Below are 14777 nucleotides of genomic sequence, written 5' to 3'. Positions count from 1 at the left end.
TCAAAAAAAAAAGAAGATCGTGTATCATTTTGTGTAGTTTCATTTCTTTTTCTATTTTTAAAAATAAATTTAATCCCAGTCAAAATGATGATCAAATGTGGGCGATCTCTATTAAAGTGCCAACTCAACTGCGGACAGTTGGACACCTTACAGTAAATCCAAAAGTCGGTGAAGTTGTTTATGCAGGTCAGGCTTATATAGCATCCAACCAAATCCAGAATCAAAGCCCAGGGCCTGATACCCACGACAGCATTGAAATAAATGGGCATGCACATCATTTTTATTACCAGACTTATAATCTGTTAATTCTATTAATGATCACAAAAACCAAACAAGTTGGTAATAAGTTGATGAGTTAAAACGCGGAATTATGTTGATCGAATTTGCATACAACAATATAACAAAATTGGTAAATGTTAAAACTTTTACTATCTAAGTTTGTGGGTAATAAGAACTCATCTAAGCCTTTGGCAAGTCTTTTGGTTCATACCTACCTTTCTAGGAGCATCACCAGTTCACAGTGCACAGTATGTGGGAAAAGATCAACAGCCATGGCTTTTACAGGTTGGAAAGGCTCTGAAGGGGGCATAGACTTGGCTCTGTGCCGTGCTAGACCAGTACCACTCATATTTCTCCATCCCCGGTTGTTTTTATTCCCTTTCTCAATACTCTCAGGAGATGGTGTGCAAAGTTCAATAGCATTTGCCACCAAACTTTCAGGATTACAGGAAATGTAACTGCACCAAACAGGTTCAAAATTGAATCACATTGAAGATAAGATATGAAAAAATGAGAAACAGAAAATCAGTTGGGAACTAACACAAGCCTCCGCAGACGAGGATGAGTTCTCAGAGCTTTTATCACCTGCATCCCCATAAAACAAGAGTAAGAATCTTAAGTATTATGGCTTGAGGGCAAAAGATATCTAGTCCAAAATTACAAGATGTCTCCCGTCCAAAAAGGAAAAACCGCTCATAAGTTCTTATACATGTTTACTGCAGCCTAATGGTACCATTCTTATGGCACCAATCCCAGCCTAATGATGGTAGTTTTCCGAAAACAGCTTCTGGAATCCGTTTGCATGTGCTATACCCACACCACCACCAACCCCCATCCCCCAAAACCCCAAAAAAAAAAAAAAATCTTTACAACTCAAATTTTTTTATGACGTGGAATCTCACCAAGGCAGGGCCTTTTGGACCCACCCTTGGGAAGTAAACTACGGATACATGACCCCACTCGCCAAAACCATGAATCAGGTAATCCAGGGGAACCAAGGCAGGGCCCTTTATAACTCTAATTATGAGATATTGAAGGAAAAGGGAATCAATTAATGAAGAAATGCTGTATTATGCCTGTATCTGAGCATGAGTAAAGAACTCTAAAGACAAAGTATTATATATGACTCAAGCATGGTGAATGACAAAGCTGACTTGATCATAATAATCATAAAAGTGCTGTAGATTCCAGATCCCTCTAAACATTTATTCAACAATACACTAGGTGCTTCCATGTGATATTTTACTTTCTAACCTGGACCTTTAGGTTGGAACCCAACCTCCATTTGAATTAAGCCAAGCAAAATATTGATAATTTATGACCTAAGAAATCCAATGATCCTACTTGGTTGGTGTAAGAGTAAGAAGGAATAAAAAATTCTATGTATCCCATAAAAGTTGAAAATTCAGGAAACAACTTGGTTGGCGGAAAGGGGAGGAAGTTTTAAACTAATCCATTTGTTAATTTTTTTTACGAGTCCAGGGAAGCCTTAAACTAATCTTTAGCCATGCGGGAAGCTCTAAAATTTAAAGAATTTTTTAGATTATCGAGCAACCAAGGCATTTGTAATAATAGAATGAATAGAGGTGTTGACGATCATTTCTTTGTTTTTTGGTAAAAAAGGAGATTAGATTCAACTGCACATATCAAGCATGTAACTTACGATGGGATGTAGTCCAACACGTGGAGGATCAACAATAGCAACAACATTTTTAAACTGCTGCACAGAAGTATTTCCACTTTCAGAAGTGCAATTCTTCTGGAGCTGGCTTCCAGCTTCTTGCTCTTCATTTTCTGAACAACCAGAAGCACTTTTGTTATTTATAAGATCATGGCTTGAGCTCTCTTCAGGGTCTAGTACAGCATCAATTGAGGTATCTTTCTCTCCAGCAGTAGTGTTTTCTTTGTCACTATTTTCAGAAGTATTTGAAATCTCATCAGGCTTCTGAGGCACATTTAGGTACTCTTTCAATAATGATCCCATCACATCCTCTGCCTGTTGCCTCATCAATGGAAAGCATACAACAAACATGTGATACAATTAATACAAGCAACGACCCTAACCAAATTAAAAATCAAATTTAAAGTTGTTTAATCAACTCCTAAGGGGCCAGTTGGTTTGTGGAATTTGAAAATTCCTATTCCTTTCAAGGAAGTTAATGAGATTACCTCAATTAGTTCTCCAATTACACAACACATCCTGGGAATGTCATGTTCCCACAAGCATTATATTCCTATGTTCATGGAAACGTGATTATCACTTTGAACGGGTATGCATTGTGAATATGTTTGGGTATGCACTATGGAATATTTACATTAAAGTGAGTGAAGTATTTACTTAGAATTTTGTTTACTTATAAAAAAAATAAGAAAAATTTATAATGTATTTTCATATGCTATATAATGCTCATGGGTATTTTAAAAAATTCTGGGATTGTCACATTCCCACAAGTATCATATTCCTATGTTTCATGGAAACGTGATTACCACTTTGAATGGTTATGCATTGTGAATACGGTTGGGTATGCACTTTGAAAATTTACATTAAAGTGAGGTATTTATTTAGAATTTTGTTTACTTTTAAAAAAATTAAGAAAAAAAAAATTATCAAATGTATTTTCATATGCTATATAATGCACATGGTTATTTTTGAAAATAAGAAAAATTTATAGAATGTATTTTCATATTCCTATATAATGCACATGGATATTTTCAACAATTCTGGGATTGTCACATTCCCACAAGTATCATATTCCTATGCTTCATAAAAACATGATTACCACTTTGAATGGGTATGCATTGTGAATATGTTTGAGTATTCACTATGGAATACTATATATAATTGAGGAATTAATTGCAAGATTTGTTTACTTAATAAAAAAATAAGAACAATTTAGAGAACGTGTTTTCATATGCTTTATAATGCAAATGGGTAATTTTAAAAATTCAGTGTAAAATTTTAAATATTATTGGGAATGTTACTATCTAACTAAACATTAAAATTTTACCTTCATCAGAATCTAACAGGAATACAACTAATGAATTGAATGCATTAATCCTATATTCCCAACAATATTGTTTTGGAAATCCAAGATTCAAAAAACCAAACAACCCCTAATAGAACTATAAATGGGAATGGATTTCTTTCTTGTGATTTCTTTGTTAGGTTTACAAATGGAAACCAAGTTAAAGACGCAAACTGCAAACTCACCTTTGCACAAACAAATTTACAGTTTTTAATGCCATTTATTTCAGCATTCCTGTAAGCATCTGAAACTGCAGAAGCATTCATTTCAATGCCAATAACCTGGTAGAAAATTAAAGCCAAAACAAGTTAAACCTTTTGAGAAAAGAAAAGAAAGGAATTAACATGGACCGGTTTTCTATAGTATGAAACTCAATCAGCCAATGCAACATTTATCATTTTACTTATATTCTCTTTTCTCCAAAATGGGAGACTCATGCTTTGCTTAGGGCACTGAACAATTACGATCCTGATCATATGTCTGAAAAGAAGAAAGAATGCAGGAACTGGGTTGGTTACTATTACCATACCAACACGATGTGCTAAAGTCAGCCCTATTGTTCCAGTACCACAGCATACATCAAATAGCAATGTATCAGGACCCAGACCAGCCCAATCCCCAGCAAGCGAATATAGCTTCTCAGCAGCAAGAGTATTAACCTGCAATAGAGTTAGGGAAATATTAAATGCCACTAACAAAACTATTTTCTTGAGAAAGGGATGCACAAGAATCTGAGATCCAAACCTGGAAAAAAGCTGTGGGAGATATACAGAACTGAAGATTGCTTATAGAGTCATGAATTCTAGCCTCTGCAACATCATTGGTCTCCAGTTTAGCACTAGCAGCCTTTGGAATGGGCAGTTGGCGCAATGGAGCATCAGCTGGTGCAGCATTTGATATTCCTTGGTGATCCTGTATGAAAACCAACCACAAGGCATTTAGAAATTAAAGAGAGCGTTATAAACTAGAAAAAGTATCACCACACTGCCTCGACTCCGCCAGACTTTGGTTTTTTCCTCTTTCTTGGGGCCTGTGACATAAGGCTATTTATGACAGGTAGATTATAGATATCCACTACAAACCACCATGTGCTACAATTAGACAGAGCATGTTGGTAAAATCATTTCAAGATTCCTGCCAGAATGTTAAAGCACCAAGTATCTAGAAGGCTGTCAAATAATAAACCTCTCCAATAATGAAAATTTATGGCAAGAGGCTAGTACCTGAACAACCAAAGCTGTTAGAGGCAAAGATGGAGAATTTGCAATAGCTCCTGCAGCAAATGATTGAGCCAGCCTCTCAAATTCACCAGTTACAACAGCATCATCAAGGCCCACAGAGCAAACCTACACAACCAAGATACAAAGAGAAATGGCTATAAAATAAGAGGTTTACAAGAAAAATCATGATTCATATCATTTGTAAGCTCCTCAATCCAGTTTATTCACATTTGAAATGAAAATTTCATCTGCCATTCAAGTGACCAATTGCACCAGTATGAACCAATGTGACTTCTCTGTTCATTCTTTCTAACAGCATTGTGGAGCTTTCAGACATGCATGGCTAATAGGAATTTCACTAATTGAAAAGGTTTATTAAAAAAAAAAAAACTAAAGTATAATTAGACAAGTTCATTAGGCACTAACCTGAACAATAAGCATGACCTCTGAAATGCTGGCATCAGAATTTTCAACGTCAACAACCTTCCCAGGGGTCCTTCCTTCTCGAACCTTGAAACATGAATTATGACACAGAATGCTTATATAAAGAATGACAGTAATGTTTACATTTCTAGGTATGTATCGACAGAAGAGTAAGCATTCTCTATCAGTAGCTCAAAAGCTGCATGGCAGCAACAATAATTATGATTAAACTTCCAGAACGTAGAGCTCTGGAAACAGCATATATACCGTTAATTGACGCCAAAATCCAATATTCTTAAATCTGTTCCAAATTGGTAATTCTGATTGTTGCAAAAAGTCCTGAAAGATAGAAGCATATTTGCAAGCAATTCTTGAAACATTTGGGCAATCCACCGGTTCTTCGACTGCTGTCACGCCCTCCCTGAGAAGTTTCTTTAGTAAACTATTCAAATGCCAAGTAGTACTCCAATCACTGAGCAAATGGAAAGTACCTAAAGTTGCCGAGCATAAATCCCACTGTTGCTTTGCCCTGCAGAGAATATCCAACCGAAAACTCACACTTATTTCGATATCCATTTACAAGTGGTGATTCAAGAATGCCCTCTAGTTTACATGAAAGACCACCTGCAGGGTTCAAAAGAAGAGGAAAGGAACAATAACGGACATGTGAGCCACTATAATAACTCATCATGCTTCTTTTTTTTTTTTTTTTATAAGTAAACATATTGAAATACAGCGAATCTTGCTTCAATAGAATGAAAGAAACACGACTGTGACTCTGTGAGGGAAACAAAGATGGAGCAATTAAGAGAGTCAGTGATGTCATAAGCAACCCCATCCACCAAATATCAACTCAAAAAAATATTGAATGAATAGCTCTGTGGCATCATGCTCTGGAATTTTTATTGACAGTAAGAAGAGTACCTATTTCCCTAGATTTGAGAATCCATTCTGGAAGCGAAACACCATGGGGACAAGCTTTACGTGCATTTCTAGTCTGCCACAAGAAATCGTAATAGTTCAGTTAGCTGAGAAATTCTTGTTTAATCAAATTGACATTAAAACGATCATAGACAGAATATATGATCCGAAAAAAGTGTTTCTAACAAGTTTTTTGAGATTTTGCATAAGGGAGGTCTTTTTGTGCTCCAACTGATCACTATAAGGCATATGAGCAAGGGGAGTCACAACATCGCGGACACTTCTTGCCCTTGCAACAGAGCCATCAACTGTTGAACCATGTTTCTCATCATCATTTGTATCACCATCCTCAACCCCATTTGAAGATATAGAGACCCCTGTATTCTCACCATCCAGTGAAGGTTCCCCAGTTTGTTGTCCATTTAAAGGGAGAGTCATTGTTGATCTAATTTTCTTATCAAATGAGCGAGGAATGACATCGGCAACCTTTAAAATTTTGTTGCCAATAGATTTTCCTTTCAATTCCTGTTGCAATGAGATTAGTGCCAGTGAGCGTATTTATTGCAAGTTTGATGTACTAATTACATACACAATAAACAGGGCATACCTCCTGTGCAGTTTTCAATTGTTCTGCGTTTTCAAAAGTCACAAAACCTACAGTCATGCCTTTCTTTTTCTTCACAGATTTGAACTGAACTCCCTGGAAAAAGAAAAGAACTTTTAGATTTCCAGTATCTCTTATATCACACACTAAAGATGGGAAAGAGTCATAGATGACTTGTAATCAACTAACCAAAACATCTAAAGAGAAAAAAAAAAATTAATAAGATTGAAAAGCTTTTCACTAACTCTACCTCCCTAAAGAATGTTAATGTCATGCAAAAATATTCCCAACCAAATCATTAACTTCAATAATATGTTATTTTTAAACAAATCATATGACAGACATGCCAACAATTCTTCTTTTGATTGGTAAGTTTTACACACAACCCTTTTTTTAATAAGTAAGATATGTTTTATTGCAAAAAATTACTCCATGTACAAAGGACATAAAGAAGACTAAAGAATAGAACAGAATAAATTTTATGTACAAAGAGACAACTACTATAGAGTATAAATTCAGGAATGGAACTCATACTAGTGAATCCCCGTGCTCTAGACCAATCACATAAAAAACCATGAAACAAAGCTACCAATTGGGTTGCTGCGGTTTCCATATCCTCAAATGTACAACAATTTTGTTCCCACCAAGTTGTCCACATATCAAACATAATGGGACTAAATTCCAAATGTCTGACGAATGCTTACCAAACAATAGGTCAATAACCTTCTCCAATAACGCCCACTGAATCCCAAAAGAACTAAATGCAAAACTCCACGATGCAGATGCAATAGAACAGAACAATGTAACAACAGATGATCTACTGTCTCCCCATTTTACAACAACAAATAAAACACCACCCTAATAGCATATAGCCATGCTTAATAAGATTCTCTTATGTTAGGATATTCCCCCAAGCCACGGAACCGCAAAAGAAAGGGACACATTGAGGGACCTTAACACACAATCTTGCTCTCCATCCAATTCTTTTTTTGTTTTTTCCTTTTTCTTTTTTGTGATAGGTAAGAACAATTTTATTAAAAAAAGACTACTTCATGTACAATGGACACAAACAAGCCAAGAGAATTACATCAAAAAAGAGTTATGCTCAGGAAGTGTGTGACTGCAGTTGAAGAAGGGAGGACCAACACAGAATTAAGCTAAAATATTTTTTTAAAGAGGTTTCCTTTGATTATAGCTCATCACACACGAATGCCATTGGTTTTTCATATATCACATATGCAAAACATTGCAAAACATACATTTAAAGTTTAAACCAATCAGTAGAGAAGCACCAGTATAGGCTCATCTCACATGCCAATTCTTCTTGTATTCACAATCTACTACCTATGTAACATTTTCCCTTTGTTTCCTATTTTTCGCTATCTTTTAACTACAAAATCCAGAAGTTGAATGGATAGCACATTTCACTAGTCTATCACTGAATTTATCAAAAGAATTTGAACTTCACTAAAAGCATGTTCAGTTTGCACATTTCCACATTTTTCTAGCAACCAAACAGGATAAATTACCAATTGCTACAAAATTGAACTCAGTGAAGCATGTAACAAAACCTGAAAACCAATAACCCTTACTTGCCTGTTCACCAAGAAAGCTAGTCAAATTCTGGGAGTTCCATTTCCTAGGCAAATGAACCAAGCACTTGCTAAGCTCAGGGTCCAAGCAACCACCACCACCACCACCATTGTTGTTGTCGTCAATAAGCGCCTCAGTCATCATGATTTCCGCTTCGCAAACCTCGCTCTTCTTCTTCGTCGTCGTCGTCGTCGTCGTCTCAGACCTCATGGCCTTCTTCGCACGGTCAGAGGTCGGGTCCCACGTGTTATCGGGGCGCGGACGGAGCTCCTCCTCGCCGTGCGCGTACTTACACGCGTCGCCGTGGCTGCAGGACCCTGAGTCCCGCCTGAAGTAGGAGCAGAGGCTCGTCTTCCACAGCGGCGGTAGCTCCTCCTCTCGCTTTCGCTTCTCGCCCGATACGGCTTCGTCTGGCACTGGCAACGGCAATGGCGGCAATGCTGCCGCTGATGATTCTGGATTGGAGAGTGGCTCTTGATTGCTGTCCAGTTGAGATTGAGTGGTGATGGTGGTGGTGGCGGTGGTGGTGATGGTGGTGGTGGTGATGGACTCGTGGCCGTCCATTTGGGGAGGAGTGGACGGTGGAGAGTTTAGGGTTTCGATTGGAGAGAGTTCGTTATTTGGAGAAGCCGCCATTGCTGGTTCCATTGGGGAGGAGTTTAGGACTAAAAGGTGGTTCAGAATCTTAGTCCATTTTGGCCATTTCTAGCCGATCCGAATCCGAATCCGGACCCAAATGAATGCAGCATATGTATTGGTTTGGTCCGTTTTGGGTGCAAATTTTTTTTATAAATTTTTTTTTTTTGGAGGAACTTATAAAGTTATACATAAATAAATAAATTTAAAAACTTAAAAAAAAAAAAGTGATTGATAAATTTTTGAAAGACTATTTTGTCCATTCATATATTTTACTATAAATTTGTCTTTAATTCATAGGATTTCAAGAATTTTGGGGGAGTCATGATTCATGAATGTAAATCTGTCCATGGTGATGAGAAAATATTTGTTAGCCATGCCATGATAAATTGAAGAATTTAGAACTTTTTTTTTTTTTTTTTTTTGCTGAGAGAAGAATTTAGAACATTTAATTTTTTAGGCACGCCACGTTTTTAATAACCATAAACTATATGATTCCGCAAGCTTCATCCTAATTGTCATATTCAAGACAGTTTATGACGAGGGCAAAGAAAAAAAAAAAAGAGAGACTTGTTTTCATTTTATAGAAATATTTGTGCACATTGTGCATGTAATGCCATCCAATACTCAAGTTTTTAAGTCCTACATTTAATTATGTTTTTTCTTCATGGTAGTAATAGGTACTTATTATATACTTTTCCTCCAAAAAAATACATAGTTCTTATTATATACTTATTTTCACATCTCTTGAATATGGTTTAAATTTACACATACATTTCATTCTCTCTTATTTTATAAATCGGCAATATACAATAAAATCTTCTCTGTTTTTTGGAGAACCAGAAAGATTTTCCTATATGCAACAGTTATTGCATACAAGGGTATGTGGCAGCCAAAAAAAAAAAAAAACATATATTCAAAGGTCATGTATAATGCACATGACTAGGTGAACCTTAATTTTGTACCATGCATCTATCTTTCTTACCATTACATGCACCATTGAATCGTATGTATTTATTGATGGATTAAAGTTTCACGCAAGCATGATATATATATTAAGTAAACAATGACAAAATTGTAACTAAGCGCTCTGTTTGTTTCGATATTAATATTTTTCAAAGAGAAGTATTATATCTACAATATTTTCACAACAAATCTTAAGTGACAAATTGTTATGAGTTTTTAACTTAAATCCATCATTAAAATTACTTTCTTGCTCGCTAATAACAGTAAGTAACAACTAATCACTTAGGATTTATTGTAAAAATGTTGCAAACTAGCATTTCTTTTTTCAAAAAATTGGTCTTTTTAATAAGCATTTTTAGATAATTTTTTTTTTTTTATTTTATGTTTGGTAGTATTTTTTGAAAAACCTTCTTTTTTGAGAAACTATCTTAATTTTCTATATTTGTTAAGGTCCTTAAAAATGAGATAGATAAACATGTGTATTTTTTTTGTCATTCTATTTTATCTTATTTGAAGTTAACTTTTTTTATGCTCCTATTAATGTTATTTTAAGTCTTCTTTTATCTTCTTTTTTTTCCCCATTTCCTTAGCTTGGATTAACTCACTTTCTCCTATCTGTGTGTTGATTGCAATTTTCTAAATATAACCAAATCATCTCAATCAACTTTCTCTCTCATCTCTAATAAGTTTTTGTATGGATGATATCATCCATACCAAAAAAAAAAAAAATCACCAAACTTTATATATATATATATAAAGAAAAAATAATCTTATCAAAAGGTAACAAATGATAAGGAAAATATAAAACACAAATAAATAAATTATTATAGGGTCACAAAGCTTATGGTGCCTAGGGAAACTAAGAACTAAGAGTGAAAATAAATAAAATAAAATAAAATAACAAACAAACAATCAAACTTTAGCGAAAGATTTTCTTGATGGTAAGAAACTTACTATACATTAATGCTGGTGCCAGGTGAGGGATAGGAAGAACTAAACAGTGGAATGGGTGTAAAAGAAATCACCAAAAGTACACAGATGAAAAAAACAAAACACACACACACACACAAATAATGAATTATTATGCTTGTGGTAAGTGGGAAATGGTAAGAACTAAAAAGAGTGATGAGAGAAGTTTGAGTTTGGCCTAAAGAAATAGAAGTGTATAAGGTGTGAAGTGAAAGTAAGAGAGTATAAGGTGAATGAAATACAAATAGGAGAGGACAAAACTTAAGTAAAGAACTTTAAGTGTTGTTCCTTAGGTTCCTATCTTAGGATTCAGTCATATGACTATTTAACTAAAAAAATAAACTTTCATCCTATGAAAAAAAATCCCCATGGCAGAATCTTACAAGGAAAACCTAAAGAACTGCACTTAAGTATTATACCTAAGTCTTGCTCAATAGGATTGAGCAAGCAACAACATAACGTTAACACACCATGTACCAAGCGTTACCTTATGGTAAATCTAGTTGGAAAAAAAACTCTGCAATAGTTATTGGGAGACTATTTGACTAGAGAGAGAGAGAGAGAGAGAGCTGTCTGCACCTTTCTGACTAAACAGGAAAATTTCATTTATATGAGGTAACTCGTCAACACTATTCTGAGTGCAACACCCATATACAAACATTGGATTAAAACAGATGCAAGGCCGCTATATCTTCACACCCGTTTGTAAACCATTATTGTGAAAACAGGCAAGCTTATACAGAACTTCACAGTTTTCTGATCGGAGGAAGACTTTTCTTAACCATCAGATTCAGGTCCATTGCTCACCTTGATTTCAAGGAGCCGTTCAATCGGTTGCCTACAAATGGGGCATCTGTCTGTCTGGATGCTCAGTGCCTTAGCACAGCCACTGCACATGCACTGCATTATCAAAGACAAAGATTAGCCACAACAAAAGCAAGACAGACCTCCTTCATATTCATATTTTCAAAGCTGGACTAAAGTTGAAAAATTTAAACATCCAAAGGTGAGCATCTTCACGGGGCATTGAACTCTCAACTTTCTTTTGAAAGTAGTCGCTTGATTAACCACATCCCAAACTTCATCTTGTGTGTGCGTGTGTGTATATAATTTTGAAAATAGTTTCCCCTTTCTAATAATATTCTGCTCATTCATAAAAATAAAATTAAATAAAAGATTTCCCATGACAATTCTCTGAATCCAAAAGAAGAATTTCCTATAAATAATTTTATATGTACTCCAAAGAAGTACCCAAACAAAATATCTGATATCAAGCTGAAGCCAACTCAAATTGGGTATGCAAAGTGGGCCATCAGCACATCTATCCGTGTTCAAGAATTGAAGTCTACACAATTGATCTCACCAAAGAAAAAAATTGCACTTAATACGCATGCATGCACACACGAATTCCTGAAGTGAATTTTCTCTCTCTAAGACTTTGCAAGTCTAATAAACTGTTCGCAAAAATTGAAAGCAATTTTCAGCCCAATAGACATAAAAAACAAATCTGGTCTGCTTCATATCTGCAATGTAATCAGTAGGACAGATCCTACCTCTCTTCATCAGAAGGAAGAGAGGGGAGTGAAGGGGATAGAGAGGAAGTAGTATCTGTAATTACCATGTGTCGGCATGGGAGGACAGTTGTATCGCGGGGTTCTGACAAGCAAATAACACATTCTTTACCAGATTCATTCTCTTCTGTATCACCATCAACCACATTCCCAATTCCATAAATTTCCTGCAGCTCGTACCTATTCCCATTAACCCAAAGGATCTGTTTCATCACCCGCACCTGGTACTCACCATTCTCCTTCTTTTCAAACACAGCCTTGGTGATCTGAGAATTCCTAACTGGATCTCCTTCTGATTCATTATGGGTCAATGGTAATGCTTCAGCCTTCACCACAAGTGGGTAAATCTCTCTATCACCATAATTTGTCAACTCGGTCTCCTCAATCTTCGAGAAGTCAATTCCAGTTCCACAACGTTGTCTAAACTTCTGGCCTAGATTGTCCTGAAAAGAGATGGTGACAGAATTAAGCAGCCCATCCTTTGTAGCTGTAAGGTTACAGTCTTCATTTTCTTTAGCGAAAAACATAACTGTAATGCTGTTACAGAGAAGAAGAAGAGCAACCATTAGAAAATAAAGAGGTTCACAAATGCATTAAGACTATACATATAGCAGGTCTTAATTTATCTAATGGTGGCAGAATGAAAAAAAGATATATAAGCATATCACAATAGCTGTACAACTACGGTTAAGCAAATCAGCATATCAAAACAAAGATCTATGTGTGGAATGTGCCAAAACAATATACCAGTTTCACAATTTCCAATGGCTGGTGAATTTGCCCAAACAATGACTAAACCTGCACCTCCAAAAGGAGACTCCAAAATATAGAACATTTCATGGTAAAGCAGATTGCATCACATTTCTAGAATAGACCTGGAGATTATGTAAAACATCATTATCAAGTAATATCGGGGTTTCGTCTTACCAATAGAAAAGTTCCAATAGAAGCCAAGTAACACTTATCATTAACAAATAAGTTCACAAACCATAATCCATATAATAAACTAGGCTATAATTTGCAAAACATTCATCAGTTTTATATCCAAAATGAAATGAATGAACTGTTTAAATTCATATTACAACTAAAAGATCGATCCATATTCTGAAATTATCTTCACAATGTTCCCATCTAGGAGGGTAAAAAACACAGTCAAAATTCACTCCAAAACTACATTTGATTCCACATGTACAAATTCACTATCATATGAATATGATACTTAACAAAACCAAATTCAAAGCATTATATTTATTAACAGTACCTTCCAGGTGCAGTGGCATCGAACGTGAAGGCAACAAGGAACTGTCCAGGATTCTCCTCATCCGGTTCAAGCCTGAGAGACTCCTTCTTAATGTTCACATCATTCCTAATAGTGACTGCCTTTTGATGTTCCACTAATGGGGTAACTGGGTGGTGGGGGACTGCACCAGCACCATAATGGTGCGGTCCATTAACCCAGTTGCCCGGAGCTGGGTAGACCCCACCGTGATAAGGCGGCGGATAAGAGCCCACCATGGGCGGTGGCTGAGGGTAGTATCCGGGGTATTGGTAGTATTGGGGAGGGTTAGGGTTGGGGTATGGTGTGGCAGCAGCAAACACATATCTGTTTGCGGTTATTTCAGGCTGCGGAGACGGCTGACCCTGGTGGCTACGGTGGTGCCTCCGCCGGCTCGCACTACTGCTTCCATTATTTCCCATTCTGTTTTTACAACTATTCTCAAACTTTCGATCCTGAACAAAAAATTTTCAAGCTCAACACTATATTCATCATCAACCAAAATTTTTTACTGAATTCTCTGTTTGCTTTGTAGAATTTATATTGAAAAAAAATGAAAACCCAGAAAAGGAAAGATGCTAAATTTGATGTTTAAAACAACGTAAACGCGTGAAAATCAATTTCGAGCCATCAATAAGCTCAATTGTAAAGATGGGATTTTTATGTAATGATGAATTAGAATTACGATGATCAGTTTCTTACAGAACAAAGAAAGGATCAAATTTGTTCAGAAATTTGAGAATTTTGCAGATAATAAAAAGAAAAAAAAAATTGTACCTTTAGAAAAGCGTAAACGTGGTTCCTGATTATGTTGTTCTTGAAGCTGTTGTGCTAAACGTATAAACAGAGAGAGAGGGTAAAGGATTTTCAATGAAAGAATGATGAGGTTGGAATAATGTGGAGCAAGGGAAAGCAGAGAAAGCAAGCAACCGAGTCCGCGAGCACCCACCAGCATCACCAAAAGGGAGGGTAGGCAATGACTTATACGAACCCTGAAACACACAAAATTGCCGCTTATGCTAAAGTTAAACAAGACAGTATATAAAAATAGGCATCTTTCATTATTATTATTATCACTTTTATATATATATATATATATATATATTTATTTATTGAGATAATAATGGTGCGTTGCAGACGTGGTGTACTACTACCACGACCATGTCATTACTGTAGTGTAGGCCTCCTCCACTTTCACAATCAGAGGTGACGGATTTTTGTAGAGTTTTCTTTCTCGTGTGGTGGATTACGTGGGATTGTGTTGTAAGTAACAATTATTATAGTTTAGGTCGG

The 14777-nt window shown here is 35.9% G+C and overlaps 2 protein-coding genes across 2 annotated transcripts; both read right to left on the bottom strand.

Moving 5' to 3' along the window:
• Positions 1–252: 252 nt before the first annotated feature.
• Positions 253–8794, bottom strand: LOC142607719 (zinc finger CCCH domain-containing protein 24). The gene is made up of 14 exons (XM_075779316.1): positions 8066–8794; positions 6477–6565; positions 6056–6394; positions 5873–5945; positions 5440–5572; positions 5216–5369; positions 4952–5035; positions 4529–4651; positions 4050–4217; positions 3830–3964; positions 3491–3586; positions 1943–2275; positions 821–864; positions 253–737 (listed from the first exon to the last, which is right to left on the bottom strand). Exons 1-14 carry the CDS (start codon positions 8712–8714, stop codon positions 491–493), a joined length of 2667 nt encoding a protein of 888 aa, XP_075635431.1. The 5' UTR covers positions 8715–8794; the 3' UTR covers positions 253–490.
• Positions 8795–11217: 2423 nt separating this feature from the next.
• LOC142607774 (putative E3 ubiquitin-protein ligase LUL2) lies at positions 11218–14520 on the bottom strand. The gene is made up of 4 exons (XM_075779395.1): positions 14262–14520; positions 13470–13939; positions 12256–12745; positions 11218–11537 (listed from the first exon to the last, which is right to left on the bottom strand). Exons 2-4 carry the CDS (start codon positions 13904–13906, stop codon positions 11415–11417), a joined length of 1050 nt encoding a protein of 349 aa, XP_075635510.1. The 5' UTR covers positions 13907–13939; positions 14262–14520; the 3' UTR covers positions 11218–11414.
• Between the last annotated feature and the right edge of the window lie 257 nt (positions 14521–14777).

This window comes from Castanea sativa, chromosome 8 (genome assembly GCF_040712315.1).
Source record: "Castanea sativa cultivar Marrone di Chiusa Pesio chromosome 8, ASM4071231v1".
Lineage (NCBI taxonomy): Eukaryota > Viridiplantae > Streptophyta > Magnoliopsida > Fagales > Fagaceae > Castanea > Castanea sativa.
This window is presented reverse-complemented; position numbering and strand designations above follow the sequence as displayed.

Coding starts and splice junctions, on each gene's coding strand:
- LOC142607719 (XM_075779316.1), bottom strand. CDS start 8,714: ATGGAACCAGCAATGGCGGCTTCTCCAAATAACGAACTCTCTCCAATC. Junction 3,965..4,049: donor CTCCCACAGCTTTTTTCCAG/GTTTGGATCTCA, acceptor ACTCTATTGCAG/GTTAATACTCTTGCTGCTGA. Junction 738..820: donor CCTCGTCTGCGGAGGCTTGT/GTTAGTTCCCAA, acceptor TGTTTGGTGCAG/TTACATTTCCTGTAATCCTG.
- LOC142607774 (XM_075779395.1), bottom strand. CDS start 13,906: ATGGGAAATAATGGAAGCAGTAGTGCGAGCCGGCGGAGGCACCACCGT. Junction 12,746..13,469: donor GATGCCACTGCACCTGGAAG/GTACTGTTAATA, acceptor TCTCTGTAACAG/CATTACAGTTATGTTTTTCG. Junction 11,538..12,255: donor TCCTCCCATGCCGACACATG/GTAATTACAGAT, acceptor TTGATAATGCAG/TGCATGTGCAGTGGCTGTGC.